Genomic DNA, 22,502 nt, shown 5'->3' on the forward strand with positions numbered 1-22,502 from the left:
TGGGATTTATCCTGGGTAAGTGAGCACTACCAGCATGAGGATGATGGGAGACAGTGAAACAATTATAAATGCCAGTAGGATTGAAGTCATGGTACAAAGGCAGTGATTTGGAAAGATGAGTGGTGGTAGTTGAAGAATTGGATGATTAAAATTTAGATTATGGAGAAATTGAAGCTGTTGAGAATAACATTATAAAGAACAGGAGTATGAGAGTGGGCAGCTGAAGTAGAGAGAAGAACAACGTCATTGGCACAAATAATGAAGACAGGAAATAGAATAGACAAAATACAACAAAATAGACAGCAACAAAGCAGTTAGGAAACTTGAAGGTAGTTGCTAAGGGGAGTGAGTGAGGCCAAGACACTTGTCAGATGAACTGGCCCTTAAGGGAGGGAGAAAGCATCTCAGTGAAAGATTTCCAGAAAAGGAAATGCCAGCAGCTAGGGAAAGGAAGTTAGAAATACAGAGGAAGGGGGCATTTTGGACAGAGGCTATTGTAAGCAGAACAGTGGTGGGTAAATGTAAGGACAGAAGAGCACATAGTATATTAAGTTAAAGAAAACAGGTTAAAAAAAAAAGGCCACATATTAAATGACTTTATTTATAAGAAATGTCTCTAATAAACAAATCCATGGAAACATAAAGTAGATTAGCAGTTGCTTAGGTTTGGGAGCAATAGAGAGTGACTATTAATGGGTATGGGTTTTCTATGTGGGAGATAAAATGTTTGAAAATTGGTTCTGGTAGTCATTCTACAACTTTAAACATATTGAGCCACTCATTGAGTTGTATATATTTATAATAGCCATTTTGTCAAATGAGTGAAATATATGGTATGTTAATTACATATCAATATATAATCAACATATGGTATGTTAATTACATATCATTAAAGAAAGAACGAGAGGAAAGGAAGGCAGGAAAAAAGCGGCAGAAATGGAGGCATCAAAGGACTCTGGAAGCTCAAAAGTAAGTTTTAATTAAAAGTAAGAGCTCCTGACAATTATTGTTCACTGAAGCTGTCCAAATCACCTAACTATCGTTATCTTTCTCTTTGGCATTCATGTGACAGAATCAAATAGTCCTCTGTGGCTCAAGAAAGGCTTTATTTTTCTTTTCACATTTCAAATTTTATTTTTTTAGATTAAAACTATTTCCCCACTGTCACATACAAGTGACAGTAGGACTTGCTCATTAGAAAAGATTTGTAGCTAATACATTTTTGCATGTATTAACAGTCAAAAGAAGCCCCATTTCCTTCTAAAGGTCAAAATTTGTTGTTAAATCACGGTAGAAAGCAAGATGATTAAGGATAAGTGATGATTAATTGAAAACATTATTAAGAAAGCAGGAAAATGTACCAATAAAACTGACGCAATATTGGCCAAAGTGGGTGGAAGTATTGCTTGGGACACTCACTTTATCTTCAATAGCCCAGGTCAATTCTTTTTGTCCTCATATGTGTTAGTTACCTCAGTACTCTAAAATTTCCTTCAAGGAACAGCTTCTCATCAAACCTCACCATGTAACTTTGTATTAATTAACAGATTTGAAGAGTACAACTCCTGACCTTGATTATTTCCTTTTGAACTCTTTCACAGCTAAAACACCGGTTATTTTAATTATGACATTGATCAACTTTTCACTTATAAAGCATGTCTTTCTTATTTGCATAATGTGGGGTTAAAGAAACAAGTCACACAGCTTACCAGAACATGAAACATAAAAGGAAGCACAAACGTTAATTTAATTTTATGCACAACTTTTAGTATTCTTACTCACAACTTTTAGCATTCTTACTCACATCATAGATTTTATAAAAGTCTCATCATATCTGGTGACACAATTAAAGTAATCATTGTCATCATTGTTATGACACTGCTATTATAAATAATAACACCCCCACCTCCTGATATTTTCATAACAACTTTTTTCCAGAGTTCTCTGTCTTTTCTAGGCAGTAGATTAAAACGCCTGCTACACGATTCACCCATCTGGTCTTGTCTTAAATTTTCTCAGACCTATTATTGTTGTCCAGTAACTCTTTCCCAAGGATGCTCCAAAATGTGCTCACCACATGATGGCTACCTCTGAACCTTGTGATTGATTACTCTTGAAGGCTCCAGTGGTCCTTTCCCTGAGCTTTAAATCTCTTATCTGCTGGAATGTCCCTTGGAGATTTTCAGGACTTTGCTGGGCTCCCAAATTGCTTCCCAGTCTGTGCATAGTTTGTACATGGTGTTGCCACTGGAGCCTAGGCACAAGTTCCCTCCTCTTTCTTTTAAGAGCAGCACATCTACCATCCAGGACCCACTTTCCACCAACTCATCCCACCCCATTATGTACTCCTTGGCTATCATTTCGCTGCTGCTTTTGATGATAAAAATAATAAAATAAATAAAACTCCTACGTCCTCACCATGTTTTAGTTACTGTTCTAAGTGCTCTTACGTATATTAACTCAACTGTCTCTGCAGAAGGTGCAATACCCGTAAGGTGGGTAATTTTAGCTCCATTTTATAGACAAGGAAGCTAAGGCATAAAGAAGTTGAATGACTGCCAATGTCCCACAGGAGGGGGCTGGGATAGGAACTCATTTCAGCTGGGTGCAGAACTCACCCTCTCAACCACTATGCTGAACAACCTCTTTCATGTGGCCACGGCTGGGGCAAAAAGAAATCCTTTTATTCCTTATTCTTGACTCATTGAGAGACAACATTTTATAATATAAATAATTTTAAAAGCACCAGGAAAAAAAGAAAACAACCCAGATGTTAGGAGAGCTAGGTAAGAGAAAAGGCCCTGAAGATGTACCTTTATAAAGGTACATTGAAAAGAGCCAGATGAGTTCATTCCATTCTGTTGAGGTCATGAAGTACCTCCCCAGGAGACAGTCTGGGTAATGAGCCACTCAGAATTTACATAAAGGTAGGGGAGAGATTAAATAGAAGACACTTTTCAAAATGCTTCTCTTCTTTGTGAAAAATTTTCTAGACTGACCTGCTGAGTGGGTAGCTTTCATCACTGCTCATCTTTGCTTTGGCAGGAATACTTCCAAAGATGAGGTCACATATTTTTCTTTTGGTTGAATGTCAAAAGTTTCTCTCAGGCTGCATTTTCCTGTACTACAATGAACCGGTTTAGTCATCTTGCTGGGATAGTCTGACCAAATTAAAAGTTTTGAATTGGAATGGTTAGGGGGAGAAAGAGGCCAAGAAAGAAAGAAAAGAGAATTGTCCTTTAGCAATTTATAAGTATTAAAACTTTGTATTCTATTCCAAGTAACTGCTTAATCTTTCCCCCCTACTATGTTTGAAAAACTCATCTCTAGCAAAACTTTGATAAAAATAGTTTTGTATTGTAAATAATTTAGGATTACCTACCACCTGAAGACACATTCTCTTATGTAGTGAACAAACATTTACCTAATATGTGTAAAGTGCAAGGTTCACCAATACAGAATAACCACTGAAATCACACATTGAAATTAGTCAATGTGTAAGTTAAAATTATATTCGTACTAAAAACTGGGAAGAAAATTAAATATTACTTTAGTTTTTTTTTTAAAAAAATATCCAAAATAAATATTATAAGTCATGGCTGCCTGGTTAAGGAAATAAATGTGCATTTTTATTTATTATTCATATGTCAACCCCCAAAAAGAAAGATTCATTTAATGTGAAACTCAAAATGGAGTTTATCTGCTGAGATGGATTCCCCTTAGTCAACCAGGAGTCCAAATTTTATAAATCATAAGAGCCCAGTAGCCATTAGCTGGCAGGGGCTCCTCGTGTACTGCAAAAACGGGGAAGGACCTCAGATTGAACTCTCAGCTTCAGACACTGTGCCCCACATGAGCCAATGAATGAGTCACTTGAGTCAACCAATGCAGGGGAAGTCCTGGTTTTGTCTTTTTACGAATTGAGGCCTACCCCATCCAACCAGAATTGCGCAATTTGGTACCTCATTTATATAAAACCAGAGGCCCGGTGCACGAAGATTCGTGTAGGAATGGGCCTTCCTTCCCCTGAATTCTGGCACCGCCTTCACTCAAATGTAGGGGATAATGACCCATATAAGCTGATGAACCAAATGGATCCAGAGACAAGGTGACACTGAGCAGACTGTCCAACCTCAGGGAGAAGGCAGGGGTCAACCAAAGGACTTGTCTGCATGCATATTAGCATGACCAATGAGGTGGTAGAGGCTTATCCTCGGGGGTAGGTGTGATGGGGGGATTGATTGGGGAAAAAGGAGACATGTAATGCTTTAAACATTAAAAAATTAAAGTAATTACTCATAAAAATTTTTAAAAATAAACAACAAAAACCCACATTCTATGCCAAAACTATGTGTAATTGAGATTCTAGTCTTTAAGTTCTATTTGTCTTAATATACAACTCTCTCTTTCAAAAGGCCACCTATACGAGGCAGAACAAATTCCTTGAAACCATGGATGATTGCCCTTATTGTTGCAGCTGCTGTGTTGGTTCTAGCAATAATCATTGGTCTCCTTGTTTATTTTTTGGCATTTGGTAAGAATCTATCTCATTGTATTTATTTTTCATTTTAAATATCAACTCACTTCTTTCAAAACCTTAATATTTTTAAATGTATTAGAATACAATTTTCATTGCAACAATAATTTGCTTAAATGTATACATACTTTGCATAATTTAATGTTGATTTGCATAAATTTATCTACATTTCAGAAATTATAACCTTTTATGTATAAAAATGCATCTAGCTTTTAAAATTTGACTTGGTTCACATAATACTATTTCTTGACCAATGCCATAGATTTATATTCTATGCTATTGTATGACTTAATATTCTCAGTATGATTTATTGAGAATTAAAAATTATTTTAGTAACAATTCTAAATTCAAGGTCAAGTTGTATTAGGACTCAACTGAAAATTACACGACTAAGATATTGTGCAATCTTTAAAAAGATAGAGAGAAGTATTGGCCACAGCTATTGAATTAATTCTCAGGAGTTTATCAATTATGGGATATTTTTGCATGCCATTCCCTCTATTTCCATTATTCATGTAGCTCATATGAACTAAAGAGAAACCGTGCATATTTGTTCTCCCTTCCAGATCAGAAAAAGTTGCACTATTTTCAAACCTCCTTCCAGATCCCCAGTATTGAATATAATCCTGATTTTTCAGTAGAGCACTCAAAAGTTAGGACTGACCTGGAACAAAAAGTCAATGATGAGGTAAGTCTAAGTTTTGCTGGTATCATTTCTACCTGAAAATACTGTTAGGGAGAAAGAGGTTAAAATCAAGTAAGAGGTGAGTTGAGAACACTCCAAATTACATCTATGTTAGGTTTGCCAGATAAAATACAGAATGCCCAGCTAAATTTTAATTTTGTATCTTCCTGAAAATATTCTTCATTCAATATTTTCAACATGCTGATACTAAAAAGCATTTATTGTTTATCTGAAATTAGAGTTTAATTGTGTTTTATTTTTTACTCCTGGCAACTCTAACCAACATTGTCTCAGGTACACTGGAGAGAGGATGATTGTACCAAAGACTGAACAATGTAAGCTAAACAAAAAGGAAAAAAAAAATTAGCTGAAGTACAAAAAAATAGCATATTTGGAAATATAACTCAATCATTCAGGCACAAACAACATTACCAAATAACATTTATTACATACCTACAGTGTGTATGATCATAATACATTTCCCATTACGCAATTATATTGAACATTTGTTCCTAAAAACCAGCCAACCTCCTGTGGCCCCTCCTCCCAGCTTGCCCTGCCCCCAATCACGCTCACCACCCTGATCAGGGCCAGGGCCAGCAAGCAGGCCAACCTTCCATGTTCCCTCCCTCCTGCTGGTCCTGCCAGCATGGGGTGGGCAGGCTGACCCCACACGTGTATGTATTTTAGTAGGCCATAATTTGCTGATCCCTGATTTAGACTGGGAGCTATAGTTCTAGGAAACATTATCCCAGAAGAAGTTACTAAAATTAGTACCTAAAATGGAATTTAGAGATGTCTTTTGAAGTTCAATAATCTAGACTGTTTATATTCTCAATTGCCATGAGCAATAGCATGGTTCACAAAGCTATAATTTAAAGGAAACAACAGAATAATGAAATAGAAAAGGGAATGGAAATAGGCAGAGAACTTATAATAAAATTTATAAAAGTCTATGTAGAGATCTGAAAGTACATATGCCCTAAATGAAAATAACAGGTTCTCTGCAGTGATTTAGAAATTATTTTAATGCTTTTCATTATGCTTTGCTGTTTTGCTAGCTTTATTGAAAATAACTTTTTACAGTGAATATGTATTAGGTTTTGTCATATAAAAGTGTGTACATAAAATGTGTGTATATAAAACTATATCCTTAGAAAAACAAATTTTCTATTATTGCTAAAGGAAAACACATAGTCGTTGTTTTTATTAATATCTTGAATTTTCTTCTTTTTAATAACTGTTGATTTTTCAATAACTATATGCATACCATCCTATCTAATAGGATATGATATGTTGCCTCACCAGAGGAAAATTCATAAATGAAATCAGATGAGTGAAAAGCACTTGTTCAGCACATGCCTAGTTTCACATTTTTGGCAGCTCATCTCTTCTGATTTGAGGAAATAATTATTGAGACTCAGGTTCACGTAAAATTTGGCCCATGATCTGTCATTTTTTCTGAAAAGCCAGGTTGAGGAATCAATGTTAATGAATAGGTTAGTGCTTTGGTGAGCAAACTGCAGCTCATGAGACACATTCAGCTCTTTGGCCTCTTGAATGTGGCTCTTCCACAAAATACCACGGCCTGGGCAAGTCTATTTTGAAGAAGTGGCATTAGAAGTTTAAGTTTAAAAAATTTGGCTCTCAAAAGAACTTTCAATTGTAGTACTGTTGATATTTGGCTCTGTTGACTAATGAGTTTGCTGACCACTGGGTTAATGCAACCACAGGTTCTGTAACAATCTGTGGTTTTAGTAAAAAATGATTTCTTTTAGGAATTAATGTTACACAGAAATTATCCCACAAAAGTCTAAAATGACATACAAATAGCATAGTCTTATTCTGTTATTATTTCATGATTTTTCTTGCTGAGTATATTCATTTAAAAGAATATATATTCTTTTCCTCTCCCCTATTCAAAAATATATATTCTTTTCCTCTCCCCTATTTATCACAGAATCAAAATATGGCCTAAAATTTTTCAGAAAAGCCTAAAAGACTCATTCTTTAATCAACTCCATGAGGATGCTAACTAAACTTGAATGACAGAGGATTTTAAATCTTTATGTAGCAAGTTTCAAACAACCTCAGTCTTTGTACCTCCAACTTTGAGCATATTTTATATTGGCTGTTGAAACAGCTAGCTTCATTCAACTCTATATCAGCCATCTTTAACCATGAGACAATTTGTTTAAATATCAACATCTAATTAATAGGAAGATCTTTCTGATAACAAGATTATGCCTCAGTGAGCTTTCTCAGTGGGGATAGGCATAAAACAACACAGAATTAAATGCTATTTGAATCACTGCAGGTTTTATACAAAGTTTTTTTGTATTATATTGAAATGTGTGAAATTTATATTTAACAAAGTTTTATGCTGTGTGTTTTTTTTCTTTTCTCAGATAGATAAGATATTTCAAAATTCCAGTTTAAATCATCATTACATCGAGTCTCATGTTATCAACTTTAGGTAATCAAAACTAATCAATTTGTACAATGAAAAGGCAATTTTGTTTTATTTAATTACTAGAGGCCCTTTGCAGGAAGATTCCTGCAAGAACAGGCTTCGGGCGGGTTTCCCTCCTGCCACCGCCACCTCTCCCGTGCCCCTGCGCTTTCCCTGCTGCCTCTGCCTCCCACCCCACACCTCACGCTTTTCCTCCTGCTGCCAACCACCACCACCCTCCTCCATTTCCCTCCCACCACCCCCTGTGCTTTCCCTCCTGCCACCACTGCCCTGTGCTTTCCCTTCCGCTGCTGCCCCGCACTTTTCTACTTGCTGCCTACCGCCTCTGCTGCCCACCCCACCCGCACTTTCCCTCCCACAGCTGCCTTGCTTTCTATTTTCCCTCCCTCGTCCTTCTATGCTGCCTTCAGTCTTCACTCCTCCCTCCCTCAGTGTGTGCAAATTAACCACCATCTTTGTTGGGTAATTTGCATACTCACTCTGATTGGCTGTGGGCGTAGTGAAGGTATGGTTAATTAGCATTTTCTGCTTTTATTAGTGTAGATTCTTTATTTATTTGCTTTGTTGACAGGATATAAAAATCTTAGATAGCTCAGCTGGCATGGCTCAGTGGTTGAGCATTGACCTACGAACCAGGAAGTCACGGTTTGATTCCCAGTTAGGGCACATGCCTGGGTTTTGGGCTTGATCCCAGTATTGGATATGCAGGAGGCAGCCAATCAATGATTCTCTCCCATCATTGATGTTTCTATCTTTCTCCTTCTCCCTTCCTTTCTAAAATAAATAAAAATATATATATTTAAAAATCTTAGATATACCAAGAGCAAAAATAATTTCATATTACTACATTTAATTGTTATTCCGCTTCTACGGAGCACCTATAAGGGGCACTTTCTTGACTTGGGTAGAGATTAGATACATTCTCTAGTTGTTCTTTTAAAGATTTACATTTCAGCCCTGGCCGAATGGCTCAGTTGGTTGAGCATTGTCCAGTTGGTTGAGTATGTTCCTATGCACCGAAGGGTCACTGGTTTGATTCCCCATCTGGCCATATACCCAGATTTTAGGTTTCATCCCCCCATTAGGGTGAGTACAGGAGGCAACCAATGGATGTTTTTCTCTCACATCAATTTTTCTCTCTTTCTCCCCTGTGCCTTCCTCTCTCTTAAAAAACAAACAAACAAACAAAAAACAAAAGCAAAACAACAACAATAAAAATATATTTTGGGCAGAAGAAAGGTTGTGGGTCTGATTCTGATAGGGCACATACCTAGGTTGTGAGTTCAGTCCCTAGTTGGGATCTGTGCAGGAGGCAACCTACTGATGTTTCTCTCACATCAATATTTCTCTCTCATACACACACTCTTCCTCACTCTCTATAAAACCAATGAAAACATATCCATGCATGAGGATTTAAAAAAAAAACAAAAAAAAACTTGCCCTTCAGTTAAAGAGTCCCACAATCATTAAATACTTTTACTGTACTTTAAAATATTTTTAAATATTCCCACAATAAAAAAATACTTAATTTTTAAAAATGTATTTTTATTGATTTCAGAGAAGAAGGGAGAGGGAAAGAGAGATAGAAACATCAATGATGAGAGAGAATCATGGATCAGCTGCCTCATGCACACTCCATACGGGGGATCAAAACTGCAACCTGGGCATATGCCCTGACCGGAATCGAATGTGTGACCTCTTGATTCCTGGTCAATGCTCAACTGCTGAGTCACGCCTGGCTGGGCTTAATTTTTAAATTTTACTTAAATTTTAAACATAAACAGATATGAATTTTTAAAAATCAAGAAAAAATATATGTTGACAGAGTTTATGGATCTAACAAGTACTTTTGACTTATTTTTCCAGAAAAAAATTCCAAAACTCTAGAATTTTACTCTCCCCTCTCTGAATATGATGAAATTTTATAAGCAGGGAATAATTTATGTATTAACACTATATGATAAAATAAAGGAAAAAATCTATGATTATAAAATATATAAAATATTTATGTTGTATTGTTTAAGATATAACTAATATTTAAATAATAAGGTCTAAAAAAATAATTATGGCTAAGACTTCACTTATTTATTCTGGTGTTTTTGTTTTCCAGGTCAAGCGATAATAGATTAAAAGCAGATGTATTGCTTAAATTTCACTATGTTTCTAACAATGCAGAAACAGTAAAAAGACAAGCTGCTAACATTTTGCATCAGAAGTTAAAATTAAATGAAAGCTTCTTGAAGGTAGACACTTCATTGCCTTATCTTAAAGGTAAGAAATACTTTCTCTCTCCTTGCTATAGTTCACAATTTTACTATCTTCTCATCTACAGAGAAAGGATCTTTATTTCACTGTAAAATAAAACTGCTTTTCATGTTTATGTTTCTCATTTACTTGATAATAAGCAAAAACCCAATCAACACCAAAATATTCCTTAGGTTAATATAGAAATAATTATGACAGAATAATTGTATAATAATTATATAATAACACAAATATAACAGTATTTCCTCCTTTTTTGAAAGAGAGATATTAGTATAATTGTTTAAATTAATTAAACATGGATATGATTTTAAAAAAACAAAACAAAACAGAACACCTACACTGCTGCTGTGCCATGACAAGACTCCCTTGTGTTACTTCTTTATAGCCACACCCAAACCCTCTGCCCATCTCTAGCCCCTGGCAACCCTAATCCATTCTCCATCTATGTAATTATATTATTTCACGAATGTTACATAAATGGAATGATACACTTTATATGTTTTTGAGATTATTATTATTGGCAAGACCTAATTCTAAGGGACTTACCATCATAAACTCCCTACTCATAGTTATCTGCAGATGCATTCTATGATCCAGGTTAGAGTCTGACCTACATCAAAGACTCCTTAATTTGCACGTTTACTGAAATTTCACACAGCTTTCATTGTAGCAAAATGTGGGTCTAGATTGCTCATTATGCTTATCTGGCATAAGGAAGAATTCATGTAATTGTGGGAACAACAGAGCGGGCTTTGTTTTCTATTATACTTCATGGAAAAAAATGACTAATATATTTGAGGATTTGTGGGTTTTTATTGGTGGGTTTTGATTCCACAGGGAGCATCTGTGGACCAACCCAAGGTGCCAGCTGTCTAAGGCTCTTGAATGGCTTTACATTAACACTACTGTGTGAATGAGGATGAAGGAAAACGCAGTCCAAACATATTAGTATATATGTAAAAGTGGTCTTAGGTTCTCTTCAGTTTCACTTATATTTTAAGGTACTAATTCCATGGTATTAATTAATTAGATGCTATCTGCCTTCCTGGCAAACAATATCATCCTCTCTGCCAATATTTTTATAACCATTAACCAGTATTTTCCTGGAGCCTACATATAGTAGTCAGAGGAAAGTTTAATTTGTATCTTAACCTCCCCTTTTCATAGGATTTTATTCTACTGCCTTAAATTATTTCCTGACTAATTCAAATAGAAATATTCATGTCGTGGGTACAGTGTTTTAAATGATAATTGTTCCATTGCTGAGCAATAATCTTGTATTTTTTCCAGATGTAAATAAAATACAAGCAGAGCACATTCTGAACAGTGGTAAGTTCAAAAATATCACTGAGATGTTTTATAAATCAAATAACAAAACTTAAAACACTTTTTAAAAAAATTTCTTTATTGATTAAGGTATCACATATTTGTCCTCAACCTCCCCCCCCCCATTTAATCTCCCACCCCTCTCCACCCATGCCCCCACCCCCCTATTGTCCTTGACCACTGGTTAGGCTCATATGTGTGCACATAAGTCCTTTGGTTGATCTCTCCCTTTTATCCCCACCCTCCCTTTGAGGTCCAACAGTCTGACCCATGGCTCCTTATCTCTGGGTCTGTTCTTATTCATCAGACTATGTTGTTCACCATTTCCCCCCAATTAGTGAGATCATGTCCTACTGAAAATATACTTATAAGAATAAAAAATGAGGCAAGCTATAATCATTAAAACACTTTTTTAGAGTTTCTTGCCCTAGCTGGTTTGGGTCACTGGATAGAGCATTGTCCTGTGGACTAAAGTGTCCCAGGTTTGATTCCAGTCAAAGACACATGCCCAGGTTGTGGGCTCAATCCTAATAGGGAATGTGCAGGAGGCAGCCTATCAAATGATTCTCATCATTGATGTTTCAATCTCTCTCTACCTTTTCTTGAAATCAATGAGAGAGAGAGAGAGAGAGAGAGAGAGAGAGAGAGAGAGAGAGAGAGAAGTTTCTTTCTCTACTCTCATGTTTTCTATTTCCAAAAGTATATGATATCTCTAAATGGATTCATGATTTAACTCTCCTTAAAAGAAAAGAATTATTAGTAATAATTTGGAATTCATGTCACATGGGCTCCTTGGAAATAACTTGCTCTTCTTTACAGGATTCACTGATGACTTCTTTTAACAGTCCCCTTTCATTTTATCTTATTTATTTTTATTTTATTTACTTTGTTAAAGTAGAAAATTTGCTTAGAAGTAAATGACACCCACTAACTTTAATATGTAAACTTTGATATTTATACTAAGTTATGAGATGGTTTTAATATTAGACAAGTATTTAAATAAAATAGTACAAATAGTATTTTTTTTCTGCAATAGTTAGTATAATTTCACAATCAACTATCACAGGGGACTATCGACTATCACAAACAATCGACTATCACAGGGGTAAATGCTGCACCTAAGAACATAACCCCAAAACATAAGAAAAAAATTAAGAGAAATTGCTTTAAATACATCAGGGAGTGTATTAAATATTTTATGTTTTAAATTAATCAATTTTTAGTGTAAAAATTTATCATCCTATCATGTAATTTTGATTAAAATTTTAAGGCCAGGCAAATTCATGAATGTTTTCATATTTTACTATGTGCCAAATATACACATTGATAACTCTAGAAATAATCATCTTATTCTCATGTGACAGGTTGTGGTTTAGGAAGGGAATCTCCATCCATGGAAAAAATTGCTAATGGTTTTATTGCAAAGAAAGCTGATTGGCCATGGCAAGCCAGCCTGCAAATGGATGGCGTCCATTATTGTGGGGCCTCTTTGCTCAGTGAGGAGTGGCTGCTGACTGCCGCGCATTGCTTTGACACGTAAGTCCTCCATCTGTACCAACAGGGTCACCAATTGCACTTCTTCTTCTCACCTTCACTTCTATAATTCGTATCCCTTTTTCATTAACCATCTTAGGCCTCCCAATAGTATTGTGATTTTTCTGGCAGGCTTAGAAAAAGTGACAGTTACTGAATAGTAGAAAAAAAAATTAGAGTATCTTCAGCTTTAACTGAATATACAGTATATTTTCCAGCACTCTCAATTTTAACTAAGAACAGGCCAACACTATCAAAATCTAAACACACTCGCCAGTTTTTCTGAGATATATTGTAGATTTTTAAAAACTCTGCTAATAATATCTCAGACCACAAACTTACATCTGATTATCCCATAAACTTACATTTGATTTTCCCACATGGATATCTTTGGTGCTGTACTGTTGTTATTTATATACTCATTGAAGATTTAACATATGGGACACTTGGAGAAAATAAAGAGATAGGAGTAGCTCTAGCGAAATTCACATAAAATGTGAAAATATTCTGGATAAAATTTAACCTAAAAGAAAAGAAAGGATGAGAAAACACTGAATCAATTGTGGCTCTAATCTCTCTCCCCCCCCCCCTTCTCTCTCTATAACTATACAAACATCCATTTATATAACTCTGCATGGACATAGTGATATGTATATGTATGTATACAATATATCTAATTTTTATTTACATATTTTCTTCACAAAATAGCAATAATACATTGGTTTCTTTAAAAAAGAAAATACAAACTCCCCCTGAAGGAGTATACTTTAAGCTACATGAGAAGGGGAGGGGGGGGCGTGGATTTGTCATCAGCTAAACCAACACAAAGCAGCTTTCGGGGAGAAACCTTAAATGAGATGGTGGGAGGCTCCCAATCTACTGTCACCTCAAACAATTTGTCCTTCTCCCACCCTATGTCCCCTGCCCATCCAGATTCCTGGGTAACTTTAGATTAGAAATGAACTAAACATAATCCTTTTCCTCTGTGATCAGTTACAAAAACCCCAAACTCTGGACCGCTAGCTTCGGAACAACTCTGAGCCCTCCGCTAATGAGAAGCAGGGTGCAGTCAATCATCCTTCATGAGAACTATGCTGCCCATAAGCACGAAGACGACATCGCCCTGGTGCAGCTCTCCACGCCCGTCCTGTTTTCCGAAGATGTGCACAGAGTCTGTCTCCCGGATGCTGCCTTTGAAGTCGTGCCTAAGAGTAAAGCGTTTGTCACTGGATGGGGAGCACTTAAAGTGAATGGTGAGTGTCTCAGGAAAATAATAAAAACCTCCATCTGAGTGAAGATGTAAAATAAGACACCAACTCAAAATACAGAAAATAAGAGGTTAAACCAGGATGTCCCATGAAAATTATAGCAGAAACAACAAACAAAAACCAGATATTGTGAATTATGAAAACTGGCTATTGCTACTCCATGGCATTTATGTTTATTGTATTCTTTATGGGTTTCTCTAAAAACTAGTTATAACTTCTTCAAGCATAATTAAAGCATATCTTTCATATTATTTTTTTCATTGTTCTTTCATATGTAAAGATTCTGTTATGGCTACGTAATTCTTAAAGTATGTTATTTGTGAGCAGTAGTAATGTATCATAAACAGAAATAGTCTTAAGAGAACAATTTGAATGACATTCCTGATAGTGAATATTAAAATGGAGCCTTCTGACACATGTATCTATAAAACAGTTTTTGAGTCTGAGAGTTTGAGGGTGATAAGTATAATAATTAACTATACTTAATAATATATAATAAACAGCTGACAGACATTTAGATACTGATGTAAGTTTCCAGTTTTCTTAGTTGCACTTTTTACATATGGTTTAATCTGTCCTTGGCTTACTGATTCTCATTCCAGGCTCTTATTATGAAGTGTAGTCTTATTATGTTCTTGCTCAAAGTACAGCTTTTATCTACCGAGCCTTCCATCAGTTGATTTTTATAGATGTCTGCTCTGTTAATACGCACTCCAAAACATGGGGTCCAGGTTGACATACTGTTGTTATAACTCTGAGTCCTTTTCCTCATTACTAAGGGATCTGCCTTGTTATACAGGGTATGGTGATAAATATGAAGGAGAATTAAATCCTTTGAAATTAGGTAAACTGCTTACTGATTGGAGTGGAAATATATAGCATCGCCCACTAGGGCAGGACCATGACACCTCCTCTAGAACCTACTTAAACTTAACATCGCCTTTTCTAAAGTAGTAGATTAGGAGTGATTTCTAAGTTCATCATGAAACATTCAATGCCCAAAAGTGTGTAGATTACTGTGTATTGACCTATCTATTGTTATAAAGTTGCATCCTTTTTAAAAAAAAAAACCTTTATTGTTATAAGTATTATACTGGTCTTTTTAATGAAACAATAGTATTTCATCTATTTAGTATTGTAATTAATTCCTGATAGTAGAGACTTGTTCTATATTACTTTTTCGAAAGGATTCTCAATTGCCAATTTAAGTGTGTCATTTAAAGAGTAATAATCCAGATTTCCTGATAAATTAGGTAAACTGTGACAGATTTTTTTCCAGGTAGTGATAAATGCCCTGACTTTAAACCAAATATTATCCCCATTTAGCTAAGTGATCATTGCAAGACTCAAAGCCAAGTGAGCTTTGTTTTATTCATCTGGAAAAAAAATCCATATCTATCTTCAGTAATTGTGAAAAGTATGAAGTGAGGCAGTGGAAGTAAATGGGCCAAGGATGATACCTAACACATAGAAAACTAAAGGGCATCCTGGAAATATAACTTGACTCAGAAGCGCTGTCATCAAGTCCAGAGTCCCACAACTTCCAGACATATATTTTTATCATTAATCTATCCTTTGCAAGACACAATTAACTATTATAAATACAAGAATTTGGAAATTCTACACTTATTTGTGTTTTTCTTCCCTTCTTTAGGCCCTTTTCCCAATACTCTTCGACAAGTTGAAGTAGAGATCATAAGTAATGACATATGTAATGAAGTTCATGTATATGGTGGTGCTGTGTCATCAGGAATGATATGTGCTGGATTCTTGACAGGAAAACTGGATGCCTGTGAGGTAAGACTAGACACAAATCCAAAAAAATGAATCTGCTGAATAGAGATGAGCTCACTGACCATAAGTCAATGACACTTCATGGATCTCCATAAAATTAAGTTCTGCAGGAGAGAGCAGAGTATAAAAGGAGAGAAAGGAAGAACCATAAGAAATACTTCTTATGGTTTTATTATTTCCATGCAAATGTAAAAAATGACCACCAGATGCACATTAGGGCTCTAATTAGGGAAATGGAGTGGCAGCAGATAAGAGAAACTAAGTCAGGAAGCCACACAATCAGTGCTTCAAGCCATAATTATAGTTGATAGTTAGATATCTAATCCCTACTAGTTGTAAGACATTGTGAGATTGGATTGGCAGTATGATTCTAGGGTGCTTGAGCCATTGACCTTAAATAGTACATTCAGAGAGAATTATACTATTTAGAAAAAAATTGTCTTAATCATTAAATATTTAAAGAGAATATCACTTTTATTTTTTCCCTTTTTAAAAATTTATTGGGGTAACACTGGTTAACAAAAGTATACAGATGCACAATTTCACAACACATCAACCATACACTCAATTGTGTGTTGAATACCTCGTCAAATTCCTTTCCATTATTTATTCCTCCTATGGTTTCCTCCACCTCCCTTCACCTTTCCTCACTCTGGCAATCACCACCCTGTGTCCCTGTCCATGAGTTTCTTCTCTTCTTCTTTTTTTATTTTTTATTCAATCCCTCCGCCTCTCCCACCCAACCTCCCAATTCCCACTCCTCCAACTGCTGTCAGCCTGATCTCTGTTTATGAGTCTGCCTCAGTTTTGCTTGTTAGTTCATTAGATTCCACATATGATTGAAAACATGGTACTTGTCTTTCTCTTAATTCACTTAGCATAAAGCTCTCTAAGTCCATCCACGCTATCACTTTTAAAGTCTGGTTAAATAAAAGAAGAAAAGTAAATATAAAAATTAATAAAGATTGTACCTATAGCATGTGAAACTGAGCCCAACCTTCCATAATTCTAGAAGGATTAGGAATGACTGAGATTTTTACACATGAGTGCTTTTTTTATATGCAAAGTTTCCACCATTGATCTGCCATTGGAAATAAATATTTACTCACTTATTCATTCACTTTTTTGTGAATTACAAGATACTATGGCAATTACTGAAGGAAACATAAATACTTAAAAAAGCAGGAGTCCATTATGAATTTACAATCTAATAATAGCACATAAGTACATAACTAAAAGCAGTGGACAGAAGACAAGGATTTGGCTACATAATCTGGAATACAAGGCCTCCTTATACTGGTTTTAATTCTTAAGAAGCAGAAACAACATATATGTTTCAAGATAGAACTGGATCACATGACTTTTGAGGAAGAACACAAACAAGTCTATAATTAGAATAGATTCAAATCCACAAAAATGAATCTGTTGAATAGAAAGTTGTATTTGAGTTCATAAGAAATCAGATTTCCTCTTTCTATTGGTCCAAGCTCTCTTGCTTCCTTCACCACCAGCACACTGAAGACCTAAGTTTGGATGTGGGCTAACTTAGGGAAGGAGGTAAGGAGCGGTGGAGGATAACTTTTGGTAGACCAAGATTTTCACACTCTGTCCACTGTTCACTGAAATGTATGAATAAGCATGTTAAGGAAAGAGAGCTAAAGTGATAAGACTCTAGGACCCTATGCCTACTTCAAACAGGACCATTTCCCTTATTAAAAAAAATCTGTAAGGGACTTACACATAATACATTTTTGGAATGAATAGGTCCTTTGCTAAAAGATAAGTACAAATGAGTTGTCCAAATCTAAGGTTAAAGATGTCAGGAAAGCCTTGTGTTTCACAACATCCAAACCAGATCTTGAAGGCTCGGGATTCCATCTTAGTTTGGAAGCAAAATCATGTGTGTAATAGATGGTGCACATTGGCTTGGAGTTCCCTTTGCACATCTTCTTCCTCTCAAACCTACTGTTACACAGTGATAAGGTGCCCAGGACACCTTTCTGTCAGCTGGTGAGAATGGAACAAGGTGAGATTTAAACTCAAATCAAGAGATTATTTCTACATAACAGAATTAGGAGAGGCTTCATTGTAGAAGTGATGTTTAGTTGAAGCTTGAGGTATCATTTATGTAAGAACTGAACGCCTACATTTAGATACAGTTTGCACTCTATTTAAATAGAGCAAAGCTAAAAAACTATACAAGGATAAAACTGAAGCATTATCTTTGTTATCATCTTTCAGGTGAAGACATTAATAGAGACAAGCAGACATAATAAGATAATAAGTGATAGCACAATTATTATATTAATACTAATAGTAAGTAAAAGTAGAATTAGTGTTAGATACTTTAAAATATTAATTTGTTAGATAATTAAGTTGATGATTAACTGTCATTCTGACACTCATTTATTACATTAACAATATTTTTCTTCTTCTCTAGGGTGATTCTGGGGGACCTCTGGTTATAGCACCTGATGGAAACATCTGGTATATTATTGGAATAGTAAGCTGGGGAATAGACTGTGGTAAAGAAAACAATCCTGGAATTTATACAAAAGTGACTCATTACCGGGACTGGATTAAATCTAAAATTAATATCTGATGCAACAACCATCTACCTCCAAGTGTAAATGTCATGTGTGGTGTCTAGGAAATTGTGTCCAGTATGTGTTTGCCATGTATGCTGTCAAACACACATTGAGGTCAAGATGCAAACAAGCATGATCTGACAACTCTCCCCCCTTAGATGTGAGGAGAAGATAGGCTTTCTTTCACATAATCTGAAATGTTTTGCTGACCATGAACACACTAGAAACTGTCATCTCCTCAAAGATCCACAATTGCTGCTGTGTCTCTGATGACCTGTTCACCTTTCTATCCCCACTACACACTTCTCAGTTTAGCCTAATCCAGCCGTTTAAGTAGGTAAATACCACTTGGCTAAGCATTCTCTATTTTTTTCCGCTGACAGATCACACTTTCCTTCTCCTGACACCATGGTTTTTACCTTCCTCATCAAATAGCTCTCATTAGGAATCTATAGGGCCATGTACTAAGCAAATCAAAGTAATTAGTTTTGGTCAATGCTAACACAAAAGATGGAGGGGCACTAGACGTGAAACCAGGACTTAAGAGATGGCACTACTATGAGTTCTTTCCCCTTTGCCCTCAGATGCATATTTTACCTCTTTTTGAAACTTGAAGAAAAACTGTCATTTATATTTATTCCCAGATTTTAATCTCCTTAAACAACTACAACTAATCTTTACTTTTGAACAATAATGAAACAATTGAATCAGACAGCAGGAGAACTGAAAATATTGCCTAGACATGGCTTTTGTTTTAAATTATGTAAGAATGCCTTTTGATAGTCAGAAAAGAAAAGCTTCCTGGCCTTTTCACTGGTTGGGACTGAGAAGAAGAGGCAAGGACTGAGTAAGAATGAGCTTCTTGGCTCTCTAACAACGGGAGAAGTTCCGATCTTAGTGTAAATTCACTTCTCAGTTCTGTTTAATAATTTCTTGATACAGTTTATTTTCTAAAAAAAAATTTATTTTCAATCAACTTCAGAACAGTTAAGGAACCCACAGAATAAATCAATGTAAATTAGATATTCATAAATAATTTAAACAAGAAGCCAGTATAAAATTAGACATTCATGGATACTTTGATGCAAGATTTTGGGAAATATCTTATTATACAATATTTCAATTTTCTGTTTAAAAGTTAGGCATTATTTGAAGAATTGTATTTATAAAGAAACTTAAGAAAGCATCTTTGAAATGGTTTCATTATTTTCCTACATCATTTTCATATATATTTAAATGCATTTTTGTGGCACTGTACATGGCAACATGACATGAGTAATACTCAACAAAACTCAAACTTTTTCTGTGCATCGAAATTTTTATTTGCTTACCCACTCTTTTTACAATTAATTAATTTTAGTTAATGAAATAACTGTCAATACTAAGAATTTTTTTTTAGTTTTATATCAAGGGAGAGTCTCTCTTGTACTGCATAATATTATGTTATATACATTAAAATATATTTATAATAATAAAGTCAGATTCATTCTTTTTGGTCTTCACTGCAGGGTTTCTCATCCTTAGTACCATAGACATTTTGTCAGAGATAAATCTCTGGGGGACGCGGTGCACGGAGGGCCAGCAGCTGTCCCCTAATTTGTGGAAGGTTTAGAAGCATTCCTTCTTTCTACACACCAGATGCTAGCAGCAACCCTACCAAGTTTCAGCAAACAAAAATGAATCCAGACATTGCAAAATGTCCCTTGAGTGGCAAAATCATCCTCAGTTGAGAACCTCTGTCATGGGATCAATAGCCAAAAGAAAAAATTCACTGTTAAAAATCTTGCACCATAATTTTCTTACATAAATTTGGGAATATCTTTCTCCTCCCCATTTTCATTTTTTAAAAAAATTTAATTGATTTTTTTAGAGAGAGAAACATCGATCAGATCAAGGGATAGAACATGCACCAGGAATTGAAGCCATCACCTTTTGGTGTACAGGATAACGCTCCAACTGAGTCACACCAGTCAGGGCTCTTCTCCCTCTTTTTATAATGCCGATGTTCTGAGGATGCTGAGAGACCATCATGACCATACCCATATCTAAACAACTCTAGCTAACTTAAGATCATTTAGAAACTGGACCTGGCTGGAGGAAGAAGGCTGCTTGAAGTTTGAACAGCTTTGGGCAAATAATTAATCTGTCTATCTATACAACCACCTATAGAGAGGCTTATATGGAGAGAAATCTATATCCTATATAGTAAAAGGCTAATATATAAATTGACCCTAATGATGGAACAACTGGTTGCTATGATGCACACTGATTACCAGGGGCAGACGCTCAACACAGGAGTTGCCCCCTTGGTGGTCAGCGTGCTCCCACAGTGGGAGCTCCGCACAGCCACAAGCTGAGCTGATGGCGACAAGCGCAGCGGCGGTGGTGGGAGCCTCTCCTGTCTCCTTGCCAGCACTAAGGATGTCTAACTGTGGCTTGGGCCCAAGGGCTCTCAGGCTGCTAGAGGGATGTCTGACTGCCAGCTTAGGCCCAGTCCTTTGGGGAGTGGGCCTAAGCCAACAGGTGAACATCCCCCAAGGGGTTCCAAACTGCGAGGGGGTGCAGGCTAACCTGAGGGAGCCTCCCCCACCCCGAGTGCACAAATTTCCATGCACCTGGCCTCTAGTAGACATATATCCACAGAGAGATATTTCTCAAATACCTTAATTCTGCAAAATTACACATCAGTATGCTATTTAGTATCTTCAAAATGCATAAAGAGATACTACTTGAAAGAGCATTATGTGTTTGGCTGAGACAGCATGATCCACTCCATCACTCACTAACAGTGTAGAGTGGAGACTAGAAAATTGCAAAGCAACACTAAGCACTCAAAGCTGCACTGTCCAATATGGTAGGCACTAACCAAATGGGGCCACTTAGATTTAAATTAGTTTAAATTAAATACAATTAAAATTTCATTTCTTCAGTCATACTGCTCATATTTTAAACACAAAATAGCTACCTTTGGCATATTGAGCAGTATGGATAATATAATTTCCATAATTGCAGAAAATATTATTGGACACTACTGACCTAAAACATTCTATGCAACTACTTAAATCAGTAATTTTCAACCTTTTTTCATCTCATGGAACACAAAAACTAATTACTAAAATTCTGCAGCAAACCTAAACATGCACTATATATATTTTGCCAATCTGACAGAAAAAATTAGTATAAATTTGATTCATTCACACCGGACAGCTATTGTTATGTTGACCAGTATCATATTTTTATATGACACTCTAAGGGAAAAGAGGTCAGTGCCCTGACTAAATGGGTATTGCTTGTTTTAAAAATTCTTGCAGCATACAGGTTGAAAATCACTGACTTGCATAATCACTTATTCATCGAATAAACATTATTTGAGGCTCTATGTGTCAGACATTGGGTACTCTAGACACTGGGTATACAATTGTGTACAAAGCCAAGTCCTGTTTTCAAGATCACATAAAAAGGTAAAAGTGTGTTTGATAACTGCAGGTGAAGTAGCAAACCCTCGGAGTGTGTGTGTCTCCTTTCACACTCTCCTTCCTCTAGGGCACGTTTCCCAAAGTGTGGTACACGTACCCCTAGGGGTACGGGAAGAGTTTGGTGGGGGTACGCGTTGCACCGTAGCTTGGTGGGGATATGCACTGCACCGTGCTTAGCTGCGCCTAATTCTACGTTCTCATGAGTACAAGGGGTACTCAGTGTTACGAAAATTATAGAAGGGGTACACATATGTCAAAAGTTTGGGAAACACTGCTCTAGGGGAACTGGTTCAGGAATGGAGAGGTGAATCTCTGTATGAGTACAGCAGGCCCACCAGAGACCCACAGGTAGATGGGAGTGATCAGAAATCACTTTTCAACCTTCCAAAGATCCCAGAACTTTCCCAATTAATGGTATGTTAAAGAATCAAAAAAAGTTATTCATTGCTTTAAAAAAAAAAAAGATGATATTTCTTATAACTCAAAAAGATATATAATTCAACCAAAGAAAAAAGTATCAAGTAATGGAGAAGTAGCAGAGTCACAAAGTTAAAAAT

The 22,502-nt window shown here is 36.0% G+C and overlaps 1 protein-coding gene across 1 annotated transcript; it reads left to right on the forward strand.

Moving 5' to 3' along the window:
• Nucleotides 1–4,184: 4,184 nt before the first annotated feature.
• Nucleotides 4,185–18,508, forward strand: LOC311621267 (transmembrane protease serine 11G-like; the record flags this gene model as incomplete). The annotated part of the gene is made up of 10 exons (XM_084881165.1): nucleotides 4,185–4,219; nucleotides 4,416–4,534; nucleotides 5,104–5,225; nucleotides 7,631–7,698; nucleotides 9,806–9,966; nucleotides 11,251–11,289; nucleotides 12,651–12,822; nucleotides 13,813–14,072; nucleotides 15,742–15,884; nucleotides 18,322–18,508. 10 exons carry the CDS (start codon nucleotides 4,185–4,187, stop codon nucleotides 18,481–18,483), a joined length of 1,281 nt encoding a protein of 426 aa, XP_084737291.1. The 3' UTR covers nucleotides 18,484–18,508.
• Nucleotides 18,509–22,502: the final 3,994 nt, after the last annotated feature.

Source organism: Pipistrellus hanaki, assembly GCF_964339955.1.
Source record: "Pipistrellus hanaki genome assembly, chromosome: 1".
NCBI classification, from domain to species: domain Eukaryota; kingdom Metazoa; phylum Chordata; class Mammalia; order Chiroptera; family Vespertilionidae; genus Pipistrellus; species Pipistrellus hanaki.